A 14,019-nucleotide genomic window follows, 5' to 3' on the forward strand; every position below is an offset into this window, starting at 1 on the left:
TCCTCCCGCTCCCTCATTTGGGAGCATTTTGCCAAACTTCCCAAACTTCCAGCCCCGAGAGCTCTGCCAAGGGGCCGCCGGAGCCGGAGAAGCATCAGTGCCGCCCGAGCCCCTTATCTGCTCTGGATACTCCAGCTCCTTATCCGACCGGGAATCTTATCTCAACCAGCTCAGGTGGCAAGAGAAATAATTAAGCAAGGTGAAACACTGCCTTTATTACTACTTAAATGGCCCAAACCTTTTACCTCCCGGATTTTCTTTTTGTATTTCCCCAGTGCTGGTGACACAGAACAAGGGCGAAACCTGTTTGTCTCCAGGTTATCTCCCCTATCCACGCGCGCCGCCTCGCTCCCGCGCCCCATCAATCTCCCTTAACTGCTTCCCTTGGCAAGCCCGAGCAATAATCAAGGCGAAGGGGGCCGCGGCGTTGATGTTATTGCTGCCGCCGCCGAAACGCGGCCGGGGGAGAAGCAGTTCCCGAGATTGCCTCGCCGAGATGCAAATCGCGGGCGGGAAGCGATGGGCTCAAACGAGGAAACATTTCAAAGCGCCTGGCAGTCCCGGCGGGGCTTTTAAGCCCACAATTTACCTTTTGACTGCGTTCTATTTGCTCGGAAATCCTTTATTTCCTTCTTATTTATTGACTGGGGAGACAGCACAAAAACGAGCAAGCGATTCTCCAGCCGCCGCTCTTAAAAATCCATAGAAGAGAATTATTCTCCAGAGGGTGGGATTTTTATTTCTTTTTGGTTGGGCTCTTTTGGGTTTTTTTTGCTAATCCGTAATCCGGCCGAGCACGGGGCTGTTGCTGCATCTTCAAGAGTCCGGGCTTTTCCCCTTCCCCCAGAGCCCTTCCTTGGTTCTCCCGGTTTCTGGTGCCCGGAGGCTGAATCCGTATCCTGGAAACTCCGCTTCCAACGGCTGCAAAGAGGAGCTGGGGGATTTGCCCTCCTGCCAAGGCTCCCACGTTTCCTTTCGGTGCGGTTGTTTTGACGGGCTCCAAACACCCCTTTTTGTTCCAAATCAGCACTTTTTGTTCAACAGAATCGGCCTCAATTTCTCCGAAGCTTTGAAATACCCAGAAGGGAAGGCGAGACATCGCCTTGAGTGCTGTCAGGTGCCGGGAAACCTTTCAAGCCAACTGACATCAAACGTTTTCACCTTTTAGTTCCCCTGCAAGATACAACGTTCCCCGTTCCCTCTGCCGAACGCAGCTCCCGTTCCCGCTTGCTCCTGCTGATCGCTTTATCCGGGCGCTGTTTCCTTGCAGTCCCTCCGGACGATCCCGTCATCCTGGGGGGCCCGGTGATCAGCCTGCGGGCGGGGGACCCCCTCAACCTGACGTGCCACGCGGACAACGCCAAGCCGGCCGCCTCCATCGTCTGGATGCGCAGAGGAGAGGTCATCAACGGAGCCACCTACTCCAAGGTGAGCCCGGCTCCCATCCGCTTCCCCAAGGGAAGTGGCCTCCGTTCATGTCCCTTTGTGTCCCTGCAGACGCTGCTCCGCGACGGGAAGCGGGAGAGCATCATGAGCACCCTCTTCCTGGCGCCCTCCGACATCGCCAGCGGCGAGAGCATCGTGTGCCGGGCCGCCAACAAAGCCGTTCCCGGCGGGAAGGAGACATCCGTCACCATCGACATCCAGCGTGAGTATCCCTGCTCCTCGGGGGCGCTCCCTGAGCCGGGCGGAAGCCGCTTCCCAAAGGGAAAGACCCACTGCAGGCCACGAGTTTCCACGCGGAGCCGTTAAATACTCTGTGCTGGGAAAGGAATAATGATGATATCCTCTCCGGGTATCCAAAATGTGCTGTGCTTAAGGGGGCCTAATGGGGATATCCATTTCCCGGTGCTGAATGGAGGGATGGAATCACACCCGGGTGGATTAACCGGCCCGCAGCAGGTGGATTTGATCCCAGACCCCTCTCCCCTTCCCAAAGCAGGGGAAAAAGGGAGGGAAAAGGGAGCAGGACGCGCAGCCCCGGAGCACAGGCTGCAACGGCACCGCTCAGCGGCTCCAGCTGGAACAGCTGATCCGTGGAATTCCCATTCCAGCAGCCACATCAAAGGCACCTCCTGTGCCGAACATCACAAGTGGGATTAAACCCATGTTTAAGAGCTTGATAGGCCATAAACTAGGGATGCAGGAGGAGCGGGGAGCAGCGCCCCGTGGCCCTCACGGCGCCGTCTCTCCGCAGACCCTCCGCTCGTCAACCTGTCCGTGGAGCCGCAGCCGGTGCTGGAGGACAACACGGTCAAGTTCCACTGCTCGGCCAAGGCCAACCCGGCCGTGACCCAGTACAGGTAGGGCAGAGCCCGGTTCCTGGCTGGAACGGCTAAGAAAAACGGGATTTCCTCGGATCTTCCTCACTGGAGCCCACAAGCTGGCTCTCCCTAGGAGGGGGAACAGATCCAGGAGGGGAGCGTGGGAGGCGACGTTGCTCACGGAAAGGCGGGAGAACAGGAGCGCGGGAAGGGAACCAGACCTTGGTATCTCCTCTCCGCAGGGAGAGAGCCGCTCGGATACGTTTCCCGTGGCTTCCCTCCTCCGCACGCAGCCACATCCGATCTTCCCGGGCTTCCGCCGCCATTTATTTTTAATGCCTCCCCGTCTGTTTGTCAGCAAACAGCTCGCGACACAAAGCCCAACATTATAAATCCCCTCTTCTGGGCGTAAATCCACAGCCAGCTCCGCAGTGCCACCTCTGCTAGGAACACGCTGCCGCCTCGCCGGGATTCGCGCCGGCTCCGACACCAACTCTTGGGATTCCGGGAAGGGCTGAGGTTCTTCCCGCTGCTTTTGGCACCTCGCAGGGCCCCCCTGAGATTCCCAGGCTCCCGGGTTGGGACATCGGACGATCGCCCCACAGCCGGATCATCCGTAACGGACGGCGCTGCCGGCAATAACCCCCCTTCGCGGCGCAATTTGCAGCAATTAATAGCCCTTGGCAGCGAGGAAATGTTAATTAATTCATTCCAGGAGCCGTGCGTTTACTTGAGGTGTTTGTGGCTGCTCTCGGGCCTTTTATTAGGCAATTAAAACCCATCCAGGAAAATATTTATCTGTTTTAAGTCCTTCTTAGCAAGTGCAGTTTATACGGCAGGAGAGCGCTTGGCTTCCCAGCTCGGAAGCGCTTCCGCCAGGATCCCACGAGGGAGCCAGGATGCCTCATTCCAGTTGGAGGCGCTTCCAGAGTTTTCCAGAAAACGGGCCCGGCTGCCGATGTAGCGCTGAGGTTTGGGAAGCAAAAGGAGCCCCCAAAAGCCCCCTCTCATTTCTTGCCCCGTGCTTAGAGCTGCGGAGCTGTCGCTGCCGGCAGGAAAATGCTGCCTGTCCGGGAAGGTCTCCTTGGAGAAGGACACCCCAAAAAACACCCACTACAGGGAGGTTATTCCTTCTTTTTTCTCTCTGCAATAACCCTATGGAACCTCGGATTCAAATCCCAAATGACGGATTCGGGAAGGTGCCTGGAAGCTGCTCCGTGCCCGGCAGCCGCCTGAACCTCTCCCAAGCCGCCCCATCCGGTGCTCCCGGAGGCGATCACCCCAGAGCAGAGATTCCTCAGGGAATTGCCCTTCCCTCCGCCTGGACTTGTTCGGATCCGCGTTTTTTTATCCTCCCGGGCTGCTTTCCACGCTGGTTCTCCCTTCCCCCAGGGAGCAGTTGGAGTTTCCCCGCAGGCTGCCAGCGTCTCCCGTCTTTTCCACCCGCTCCGGAGTGGCAGGTTGCCAGCTGGTGCCCCATTAGGTCACATTTGCTCGTTGTTTGGCAAACAGCGGCGCGATGCGAGTGCTGAGTTGACAGCTTGTTCTCCAAGACAATTTGCAAGTTGCAGTGTTGCAAATGCCAGCTCGGCTGCTCCGGGTAATGTTATTGCAGCTGCCTTAAAGGCAGGAACGTTCTCCTGGATGGAAAGGAAGGAAGAGGGGGGGAAAGGGTGGAAGCAGGGGGAAGTGAAAGGGGTTTTAGGCATTTTGGGGTTTTTGAGCATCCCTCTGGAGCTCGAGGGGCAGCACGAAAGCAACCCAAACCGAGACGATCCCGCTTGGTTTTTTTATCCCCCAGGTGGGCGAAAAAAGGCCAGGTGATAAAGGAAGCGTCGGGCGACTTCTACGAGACGGTCGTGGACCACACGTTCTTCTTCGAGCCCGTGTCCTGCGAGGTGACCAACGCGCTGGGCAGCACCAACATCAGCAGGACCGTGGACGTCTACTGTGAGCGCCGCGGGGCCGCGCGGGGACAAAACGGGGCGGGAAGGGGACCTGGGCCGCCTGCCCCGCGGGGGTGACGCTGCTCTCCTGCCCGCAGTCGGGCCCCGCATGGCCACGGAGCCGCAGTCCCTGCTCGTGGACCTGGGCTCCGACGCCGTCTTCAACTGTGCCTGGAGCGGGAACCCGTCGCTCACCATCGTCTGGATGAAGCGAGGCTCCGGCGTGGTAAGATCCGGCATCCGCGGAGCCTGCTTTGACCCCGGGAAGCGGGAGGAGCTTTGCAAGGACTAGCGGGGCCTTGGCAGTGCACGGAGCAGCATGAACAGGGTGTTTCTTCCGAGCGGGAACGGCCAGGGATGAAGCCTGTCTCCTGGGAAGCAATTAGAGCCTTTCTTTGGCTCCCTCTAGCTGCCTCGCGCCGCCTCGGAGCGCCGTCCCGGCTCCGAGCGCGGCTCCCCGCTCTCCCGCAGGTGCTGAGCAACGAGAACAAGCTGACGCTCAAGGCGGTGCGCCAGGAGGACGCCGGGAAATACGTGTGCCGGGCCGTGGTGCCGCGCGTGGGCGCGGGCGAGCGCGAGGTCTCGCTCACCGTCAACGGTACCTCCCGCTTCCGGCCCCTCGCCTCCCCCCGTCCCGCTCGTCTGGGCTTGCTCCGCACGAAGGCGTCGGCTTTTCCGGGTCGATCGCCGCCAGCGAGCTGGGAACGGAGCCGGGCCCCGAAAGCGGGAGCCTCCTGACTCCCTCCGAGCGCGCGGATGGTGAATCCCAGGCCGAGCGTGCCCTGTGCCGGCCTGGATAAGGGAAAAGAGGTGGGAATGGTATAAATAGCGTGTGAAGCTCGCGGCGTCTCTCACCTGCCTGATGAGCTGGCAGCTTTCAGCCCTCGCTGGCGCCAAGAGAAGGAGCCCAAGCAGCCCAGGCAGCAGCTGCAGCTCCCGTTTAAATGGAGATAACGCTGGGAAGAGGAGCCAGGGATGGGCTCTTTGTTCCGGAGAGCTGGCAGCTCCCGTACGGACGCCGTACGCTGCGACGCCGGCCCCGAACGGGAGAAGGCTGCAACTTGGTGCTGTTGTTTCGGGGCACGTTCGCTTGGCAAATGGGCTTCGCTCAGAGGCTATTCCGGGGGTGCGAATCCCTCCCGAGCAGCAGTAAAACCCAAAGCCGCTGGCGTTTGTGCCGTTTCCAATCCACTCTCCGTGGGGAAAACGATCCTTTTTATGATTATTGAGCCATTTCTCCCCGAGCGTCACCCACTCTCGGAGCACTTGCGGAACTGGCAGCTCGCACGACAGCGAAAGCAGCTTTTTTTGCTGGGTTTTTGCCTCCGTTGGCTCGTGACCGTCGGCACCGGCGCAGCCAAACGGAGCCGGCAGCTGGCGGGGTGGCCGCAGCATCTGCTAGAGCGCGGCGAGCGAGCCAAAGCGCCGAGGCCGGAGCCTCCCGTCCGCTCCGGGGCTGTTTCCAGGGGGAGACAGCACCGAGAGCCCCTCAGCGGCAGCTCCCGTCGTCCCCAGCTGCTTTTCCCTGCGTCTCGCCCTGGATGCCGGAGCGAGAGGCGGCTGCGGCTCTGTTCCAGTGGGAATTCCGGAAGCAGGTTGATGCTTCAGTGCAGAAGGGTGTTTTTAGGGCAATTTTGGGGCGCTCACTAAATTCCCAAGTTGGTGGTTTTGACGCGGAGCAGTCGGGAATACCCACAGGAATGCGTTCCTCCCCACCTCAGCCGCTCTCCAGTGGCAGAGGGGACCCCTCCGTGTCCCCGCGCGTCCCCGTGGCCGCAGCGCGGCTCTCGCTGTCTTGCAGGGCCGCCCATCATCTCGAGCACGCAGACGCAGCACGCGCTGCACGGCCAGAAGGGGCAGATCAAGTGCTTCATCCGCAGCACGCCGCCGCCCGACCGCATCGTGAGTAGCCCCGGCCCCGCGCGGCCCCGCGGGCCGCCCCGCGCGCTCCGCGTGACCCCCGGCTCGCTCCGCAGGCCTGGTCCTGGAAGGAGAACGTGCTGGAGTCGGGCACGTCGGGGCGCTACACGGTGGAGACGGTGAGCACCGACGAGGGCGTCATCTCCACGCTCACCATCAGCAACATCGTGCGGGCCGATTTCCAGACCATCTACAACTGCACCGCCTGGAACAGCTTCGGCTCCGACACGGAGATCATCCGGCTCAAAGAGCAAGGTGGGAATCAGCTCCTGGAAGGGCTCTAGGAGCAGGGAGAGGCTCGGAGCCACGGCCAGCGGCGCCCGGGGCGGTTCCGGGTTGCTCCGGGCCTCTTCGTGCCAAGGGAGGGCCGCGGCTCCGTGCGGAATGTGCGGCTCCTGGAGGCCCTCCAGGTCCGGGCCGCTCTATTAAATGCCAGGGCAGGTGGTTTGTTCTCATTAGGCCGTGATTTACGGGCGAGGCCGCCGGCCAGATGAAATCAGAGCTAAACGATCCCCTGAAAATTAGCCTTGGGCTCCTTCCAACTCAAACAGAGCCCGGGGCTTCTCCGGGTGCCAGGCGGAGCGCGCGCCCCGCGTGCCCTCCCGCGCTCGCTGCGGATCGCGGACACTCGCTTTATTCCCAAACAGGTACGGAAATGAAATCAGGAGCTGGTATGCACGCAGGTACGGAGACGGGCAGCCCCCGGTGAGCGGGAAGCGCCCCCGGCCCCGCGCGCGCCCCGGCGCTGCAGGCAGGGCGCCGAGCGTGCAGGGAGCGCGCAGGGGCTGGGGCGGCGGCGCTGCCCTCCGCAGGGCGCCCGGAGAGGGGCCGGGGGCGCTTCCGCGCGCTGGCGGCACACGGGGCCGGCCAACGGCCCTCGGCGCTGCCCCTCGTGCGCTCAAGTGACGAGTGACAAGTGGAGGGAGCGGTGGCACCGGTGGAAAAACCCCCAAGCGAGCCGGGAAGCGAAGAGCGCCAGCGAGCGCGGCGCTCCGAGCGAGCGGAACAGGGAAGATCCCGGGTGCTTGCGAGCGCCAGCGGGAGCAGCTCGGTCATTTTTTTAAGCCTCTCAGGGTAGGGTTCAGCAGGTGCCACGGCCACCGCGGAGGGGTGACATGCGGTGGCTTTGCAGCCTCCTCGCCCTGCTGGCGTTGGGCAGCGATGGAGGGGGCCCGCGTGGCCGGCACCTTCACGGTACCGAGCGTGCAGCAACGCCCAGGACCAAGCGCGACGGTGGCCGTTACGAGGAAGCAAGCGGGCAGAGAGCAAGGCCACGACTGGCCCCTTCCACCATAAGTGACCGCGGTGTGACAGCAGGAGGAGGCCGCGTGCGCGTGACCCACAGCCCCCAAGCGCCCAACGCGGCGAGCCGGGGCCACCCCTGCCGCGCTGCGAGCCGGGCTCCGTCCCCCCGGTGCGCCCACCGTGCGGGGAAGGCGCCGCGGGGGCAGGACGCGTGCACGGTGCCCGGCCCGCCTGCAGGCACCCCCTCCTTGCTCTTGCAGAGTCCGTGCCCATGGCCGTGATCATCGGCGTGGCCGTGGGGGCTGGCGTGGCCTTCCTGGTGCTCATGGCCACCATCGTCGCCTTCTGCTGTGCCCGCTCCCAGAGAAGTAAGTGCCCCCCGTTCCCACCTCTCGGCTCGCTCGTTTGCAGCGGGATCGCAGCGTCCTCCTGGGTTTGGAGGCCCGGCCTCCTGCGGCACGAACGGGTTTAGTGCAGAGAGCCCTGACGAGGTTTTGGCCGCCGCCGCTGGGAGCTAACGGCGCACGCGCTCTCGCTCCCCGCGCAGACCTGAAAGGCGTCGTGTCCGCCAAGAACGACATCCGTGTGGAGATCGTGCACAAGGAGCCGGCCGCGGGCCGGGAGGCCGAGGAGCACCCCACCATCAAGCAGCTCATGGTGAGGCCCCCTCGTGTGCGTGGAGCCTTGGGTGGCAGGAGGGGACGCGGGCAGCGCGCGCCCGCTCACGGCCTCCGGCCTCCCCTCGCAGCTGGACCGCGGCGACTTCCAGCAGGACTCGGTGCTCAAGCAGCTGGAGGTGCTCAAGGAGGAGGAGAAGGAGTTCCAGAACCTGAAGGTGAGAGGCCGCGTCCCCCCCGGCTCCCGCCGCATCCCTTGCGGCACGGGGCGCTTCCCGGCGCCTCCCAACCCGCACGGGGGGCTCCGGGCGGCTGCCGCGCGCCGAGCGAGCGCCAACGCGGCCCTGTGCGCTGCCCGCAGGACCCCACCAACGGCTACTACAGCGTGAACACGTTCCAGGAGCACCCGTCGCCGCCCAGCATCTCGCTGGCGGGCTGCGCGCCCGAGCTGCGGCCGCCCGGCAAGCAGCGGGTGCCCACGGGCATGTCCTTCAGCACCCTGTACAGCACCCTGGGCGGCCCGGGCCGCCTCTACGACTACGGGCAGCGCTTCGTGCTGGGCATGGGCAGCAGCTCCATCGAGCTGTGCGAGCGCGAGTTCCAGCGGGGCTCGCTCAGCGACAGCAGCTCCTTCCTCGACACGCAGTGCGACAGCAGCGTGAGCAGCGGCGGCGGCGGCCGGGCGGACGCCTACGCGCAGTTCGACAAGGCCAGCAAGGCGTCCGCCTCCTCCTCGCACCACTCGCACTCGTCCTCGCAGAACTCCGACCCCAGCCGGCCCCTGCAGCGGCGCATGCAGACGCACGTGTGAGCGGGGCCGCGGGCGCACGGACCCACGCGGGAGGACGGAGGCGCCACGCGGCGCCCGGCGCCTCCCGCGCCATTGCCACGGCCCCGGATGCTCCGGGCCGTTGGGGATTGACTCGCGCCGGGGGCGGGGGGCGGCTTGGGGACGGCGGCAGCTCGGGGACACGGCGCTCACCTAGGGGCACCCCCTCTTTCTCCTCTCCTCCCCCTCCAATAAAAGCCACCCCTGAGGAGAGGGGGGGCCCAGGGCAGCCTTGCACAGGTGTCGCGCCTGGCGCGGTGCCGCTCAGCCCAGCGCGGCCTCCCGGAGGCCACCGCGGCCTTTCAGAGGCCACCGCCGCGGGGTCTCGGCCGCTGTTGGTGCCGCCGCCGAATAAAGAGCACAAGGAAGGCCCAGGGCGTCGGGCGGGGGGGACGCGGCCACCACTTGGCGCCGCGGGGACGGGCTGAGCGCGTCGCCTCCCTCGGGATGCGGGAGGTGACGCCGGAGCGGCAGCAGGTAAGAGGCACCGCGACGCGGGGACGGCTGCGGCCTCCTGGCACAGGGACGCGGTGACGGGGACACGGTGACAGGCCAGGGCGCACCTGGGACCCAGGGGGTAGCGGCGCAGGAAGGAGGGTTGGACTCGCGGTGCAGGGACATGGGGACATCGCCGCTCTCTCAAGCATCTGCACTCCAGTGAGTGCGCTCATGTGAGTGTGAGTGCAGGCCAAGGGTGGCTGTGGGCGAGGGGCCCGAGAGGCTGAGCGAGCACACGTGAGTGAGAGTGTGGGGCAGCAATGAGGGAGTGTCCCAGGGTCCAACGGCTGCCAAGTGCCCACTCGCACTCCCCTGAGGGGATGCACCCCACGCAGCATCCGCTCACACTCCCCAGAGTGCCCACTCGCACTCCCCGAGGGCACGCACCCCACGCAGCATCCACTCACACTCCCCAGCATACCCCCGTACACTGCCCTGTACCCACTCACACTCCCCAGAGTGTCCAGACTCTCCCTTGTATCCACTCGAACCTTGGGAGTATCCACTCCACCCCTCACCCCCGAGTACCCACTCGCACTCCCCAGAGTACCGCCTCACACTGCGCGGCAGGACCACACCCAAAGTCGCACTCGCGCACCTGACCCGGCACCCGAGTCTGCACTCCCGTGAGTGGCCACTCATCCTCGCACTCCGGCATCCCCGCTTCCTATGGCCCTTGCGGCTCCCTCGCGCCCACCCCAGCGCTCACCCGCTCGGGGCCCTGCTCGCAGCCACTCACACTCCCCCGAGCTCACGTTCCACTCGCGCTCACTCGCAAGGAGAGGCCCGGGCGCGCTCGGCACCGGCTTTATTGGCCCGGGGGCCGCGGGGTCCTGCCGGGGCACCCGGGGCAGGGCGAGGGGCCGCAAGGCTCCCCCCATAAATAACCTCTTAAATTAGTTAAATTAGATCCGGAGCGAGCGCTGGAGCTCGCGGGGACCCTCGGCGGCGGCTCCCCGGGGCGGCCCCGGCGCCCGCGGCCTCGACTCGAAGCAGGAGGATGTGGGTAGCTACCCCCGGCGCCGCTCTCAGCCCCCTCGTCGGGGCCGTCGTCCTAGTAAAAAAACAGTCACCAAAGCGCTGCCGCTCGCTCGTCCCGGCCACCCCCAGGCCGGCTGGGACGCGGCCGCCGCGGCCAGGACCCCAGCGCGGGGTCCCCGGCTCGTCCGTAGGCGCCGGCGGCTGCAGCGGGGCACGGGCGCGCGGGACGCGCTGCGCCGCGAGCGCCCCTAGAAGTAGGTGAGGTTCTTGACGAGGCCCAGCTCCAGCATGCGCTTGATGGCCGAGGCCTCGTGCGACACGTTGTGCTCCGACATCTGCGGCGAGAGAGCCGAGGGGCCCCGTGAGCGCGCGGCGGCGCCCGAGCGCGCGGCGCGGGGGGCCGGCGCGCCGCTCACCGCCATGGACTTGAGCGTGATGTGCTCGTAGTAGTGGATCGTCTGCTTCTTGCTGCCCGCGTCGGGGTAGCCGAAGCCGGCGATGTGCACCAGGTCGCAGAAGTGCAGCGCCAGCGTGATGGCCAGCAGGCCCGTCGTGGGCTTCTGCGGGGCGAGTGCGGGGCCGAGTGCGGCGCGTGGGGCGCGTGGCGCCGCGCGGGGCGCCGGGGCGCCGCGGGGCTCGCGCTCACCTGGCGGGCCTTGCGCGGCTGCGCCACGGGCAGCCGCAGCAGCTTGGCGGCCGTCACCTCCATGTAGTAGGGGTTGAGGACGCGCACTTGCTCCGGCGCCGCCTCCCAGATGAGCGGCGGCTGCTTCCAGAAGCCCTTGCGCACCTGCGAGGGGCGGACGCGCTCGGCCCCGCGCGCTCGCCCCCGGCGCGCCGGGCCCCGCTCGGGCGCGCGCTTACCCGCTTCTTGTCCCTGAGGACGGCCTCCAGCCACTGGAAGTCCACGGGCTTGAAGGGCACGAGCACGAGGAGCGTGCCGGGCTCGTTCTCGCGCCCGGGGTGGAAGTGCGCCGACTCCGGATAGAAGAGGCGCATGGTGGTTTTGGAGCCCACGTCCTGCTCGTAGCCGTGCACCGGGGCGTTGTTCAACCTGCGGGAGCCGCCGGTGAGCGCCGGGCGCGCGCGGCGGCCCCGGCGCGCGCGCTCACCCTCCGCACCTGATGACCACGTCGTACGTGTCGATGGTCTCCCCCATGGAGCTGTTGCGGAGCCGGTGGCCGTTGCCCACCACCGCGCAGCGGCGGCACTTGAGGCTGCGGGAGGCCAGGGTGCCCCCTCAGCCTCCGGTGGGCGCGCGCAGCCCCGGGGAGAGCGGGGATGAAGCGCGGAGAGCCCCGCGCCGCTACCTCTGGATGCTCTCGGGCAACGCGTAGCTGGTGACCGCCAGCAGGCGCAGCAGGACGTCCTCTGCGGAGGAGAGCGAGGCGAGCGCTGAGGCCGCCCCAGAGAAGAGGCCACCTCGGAGAAGAGGCCGCTCCGGAGCCGGCCACGACGCCCCCGGCGCTTAGCTCGCCCCTAGCGGCCGCCGTCACCAGGGCCACCCGCTCGGCGTCACCGGGCCCGCGGAGCAGCCCGCTCGCTCACCGCTCCCCTTGGTGCCGTAGGGCAGCTCGTAGGGCGACGGCGCCTTCGCCCAGAAGTAATCCTTGAGCTGCAGGAACAGCGGGCGCTCCCTGGTGTAGCTGCGGGGGGCGAAGCGCCGGTGAGGCCGTGGGGCGTTCGCGGGGAGCCCCGGCGCCGCGCGCGCCCGCCGCTCACTTGGCGATGAGCTGCGACGCCTTGCGGGCCACCTCTCCGGCCGGGCACGCCGTCTTGTTGTCTTGCACGGGGAAGTAGAAGCTGCCAAGGGGAAGGACACGAGCGCTGACGGTGCCGCCGAGGGGGGACGCGCTGGGAACCGGGAACCTCCTGCAAATCCCGGCCGGATCGAAGGGAACTCGCGGGGAAGCTCGCCAGCTCGGCGATTTGCTGCTCGCTTATTTTCCTTGGAGCGCGGCAAATGCCAGAAACGCTCCCTCTGTTACATAAGCCCCGTGGCTCGGGGCTTTCCCTGCCACAACTGGAAAAACGGTGGGATTTTCCCTCCCCTGGCGCTCTCCGGGGGGAGAGGACGCGCTGGCACCCGCGCGAGAGCCGGGGCCGCCCGCGGCAAGGGGACGGGGCGCGCGCGAGGCCGCGCAGGGTGCACTCACAGCGCCGGGTACCTGTCTTCCCGGGACATGGAGTACCAGGCCATGACGAGGAAGAGCGCCAGCACTGCCAGGATCTTCCCTCCTGCGGGCGGCGAGAGAGGGGCAGAGCAGCGGCCGCGCGCGCGCGCCCCGGACTCGGACGCCCCGCGCGCTCGCCGCGTCGGCACCGCGGCCCCAGCCCCGCGCGCGCCGCGTGGCAACTCACGAGCCTTGAGCATTTTCAGCACCGGCGACGGCGTCACCCGAGCGCCGGGGCCCTCATCGCGGCTGCCGTCGGTCACCTGCGCGGCCGGGAGGAGGAGGAGGAGGGCGCGTGGAGGCATCTGCGAGGCGAAGGGCGCCGCCGCCGCGCGCTCCCCGCGCGCTCGGGAGCCGCGCTCGCCTGCTTAGTCACTCGCTTTATTGCGCGGACCTTAGCATGACCCCCCCGCTCGCTGGGGTGCTCCGTGGGGCGAGCTCAGAGACGCCCCGGGCCCGGCGCCAACGCGGCGCCCGTTGGAGCGTCCCCTCCTGCGTCGTGGCGAGCGCGGAGCCGTGAGCCCTTGGCCTCCATCCCAAACGGAAGCGGCCCGCGGAGCCCCAGGGGGGGAAGCGGCCCCTTGGCACCTCGGCTCGCTCGCCAACGCGGGGACGCTCCCAGCGCGGGGCCGCGCGGCCTCCCCTCCCCTGTTTGCTCTCCGCTCCTCGCCTCGCTTCTCTCTAAATATTGTTCTTTCGGGGCGCGCGCGCTCCTGGGCAAACACGGGGAACGCTGGGCTTGCCCTCGCCGGGCTCCGCGCGCTGCGGGCGCCGCTCGCCCTGGAAAGCCGGAGCGCCGAGTGGGAACGCGGGCGCCGCGAGGCTCCGCGGTAGCGCGCGGGGCTGTTTTCTTCGCCCGCGGCGTCGCGCGTAAACAAGAGCCTCCCCGGGGAGCGCTCACCTGCCGCCGCGCTCCCCGCGAGCGAGCGGGAAGGCGCCCGGCGGCACCGGCGGGACGCGACTCACCTCGCCCGGGTCCTCCATGCGCTTCCCCTCGCGCGACTCGGCGAGCGCAGCCGCCCCGGGGGCCGGAGCGCCGCGCGCGCGGGAGGCGCGGAAACCCCCGCCGCGCGCCCGGGCCTCCCCGGGGTGCGGCGCGCGGGGGGCCGCCGCGGACCCACCTCCCGCCGCGGGAACACCCAGGCGCTGCCGGCGGGCGCCGCGGGCGGCACGCAGAAGCGCCCCGGCTCCGACGCCGCTTTAAGGCCTCGCGTGCCGGCGCCCTCCCCGCGGGGAGCGCTCACGCGCCCGGCCCGCCCCGCGCCGGCGGCTCTTTCCACGGGGATCCGGTTTCCCCGGGGAGAGGGACGGGCTGTGCGGTGCCGCGCGCCCGCCGGGGAGGTGTCGGCGCGCTGCCCGTTCCGCCCGGCGCCGCGGCCTCCCCGCGCGCTGGAGCCACTTACGCTCCGTCCCCTCGAAGCGAGCGGAGGCGGCGCTGTCCCGGCGCGCTGGGCGTCCACGCGGCCACCCTCTCGCCTCCTGGCGAAGCGAACGGAGAAGAGGTTAGCGCGCGGGGAGCGCGCGGGGAGCGCGACGCGGCCGCCG

At 67.3% G+C, this 14,019-nt stretch overlaps 2 protein-coding genes across 3 annotated transcripts in view; one reads left to right on the top strand and one right to left on the bottom strand.

Moving 5' to 3' along the window:
- Positions 1-8,807, top strand: part of KIRREL3 (kirre like nephrin family adhesion molecule 3) — a 63,904-nt gene extending 55,097 nt beyond the window's left edge. The window contains exons 5-17 of the mRNA XM_088522036.1: positions 1,271-1,428; positions 1,498-1,648; positions 2,198-2,303; positions 4,066-4,214; positions 4,309-4,436; positions 4,682-4,808; positions 6,012-6,112; positions 6,187-6,385; positions 6,778-6,813; positions 7,636-7,743; positions 7,923-8,032; positions 8,124-8,210; positions 8,354-8,807. Of these exons, the coding sequence (XP_088378162.1) occupies positions 1,271-1,428; positions 1,498-1,648; positions 2,198-2,303; positions 4,066-4,214; positions 4,309-4,436; positions 4,682-4,808; positions 6,012-6,112; positions 6,187-6,385; positions 6,778-6,813; positions 7,636-7,743; positions 7,923-8,032; positions 8,124-8,210; positions 8,354-8,803 (1,910 nt within the window). The 3' untranslated portion in view covers positions 8,804-8,807. The remainder of the gene's footprint in view (positions 1-1,270; positions 1,429-1,497; positions 1,649-2,197; positions 2,304-4,065; positions 4,215-4,308; positions 4,437-4,681; positions 4,809-6,011; positions 6,113-6,186; positions 6,386-6,777; positions 6,814-7,635; positions 7,744-7,922; positions 8,033-8,123; positions 8,211-8,353) is intronic.
- A 1,740-nt stretch (positions 8,808-10,547) lies between these two features.
- On the bottom strand, positions 10,548-12,737 carry ST3GAL4 (ST3 beta-galactoside alpha-2,3-sialyltransferase 4). 2 transcript variants are annotated; one of them, XM_088522012.1, is made up of 10 exons: positions 12,662-12,737; positions 12,469-12,538; positions 12,023-12,103; positions 11,849-11,946; positions 11,611-11,671; positions 11,422-11,517; positions 11,165-11,354; positions 10,947-11,090; positions 10,717-10,860; positions 10,548-10,635 (listed from the first exon to the last, which is right to left on the bottom strand). In XM_088522012.1, the coding sequence occupies exons 1-10, from the start codon at positions 12,672-12,674 to the stop codon at positions 10,549-10,551; spliced, it is 984 nt and encodes a 327-aa protein (XP_088378138.1). In that variant the 5' UTR covers positions 12,675-12,737; the 3' UTR covers position 10,548. The 2 variants fall into 2 exon arrangements, with proteins under 2 accessions (XP_088378138.1, XP_088378137.1); XM_088522011.1 differs by having other exon boundaries at positions 12,457-12,538.
- Positions 12,738-14,019: the final 1,282 nt, after the last annotated feature.

This window comes from Tinamus guttatus, unplaced genomic scaffold, assembly GCF_059628265.1.
Source record: "Tinamus guttatus ecotype Peru unplaced genomic scaffold, ASM5962826v1 Tinamus_guttatus_pri_ptg000143l, whole genome shotgun sequence".
NCBI classification, from domain to species: Eukaryota; Metazoa; Chordata; class Aves; order Tinamiformes; family Tinamidae; genus Tinamus; species Tinamus guttatus.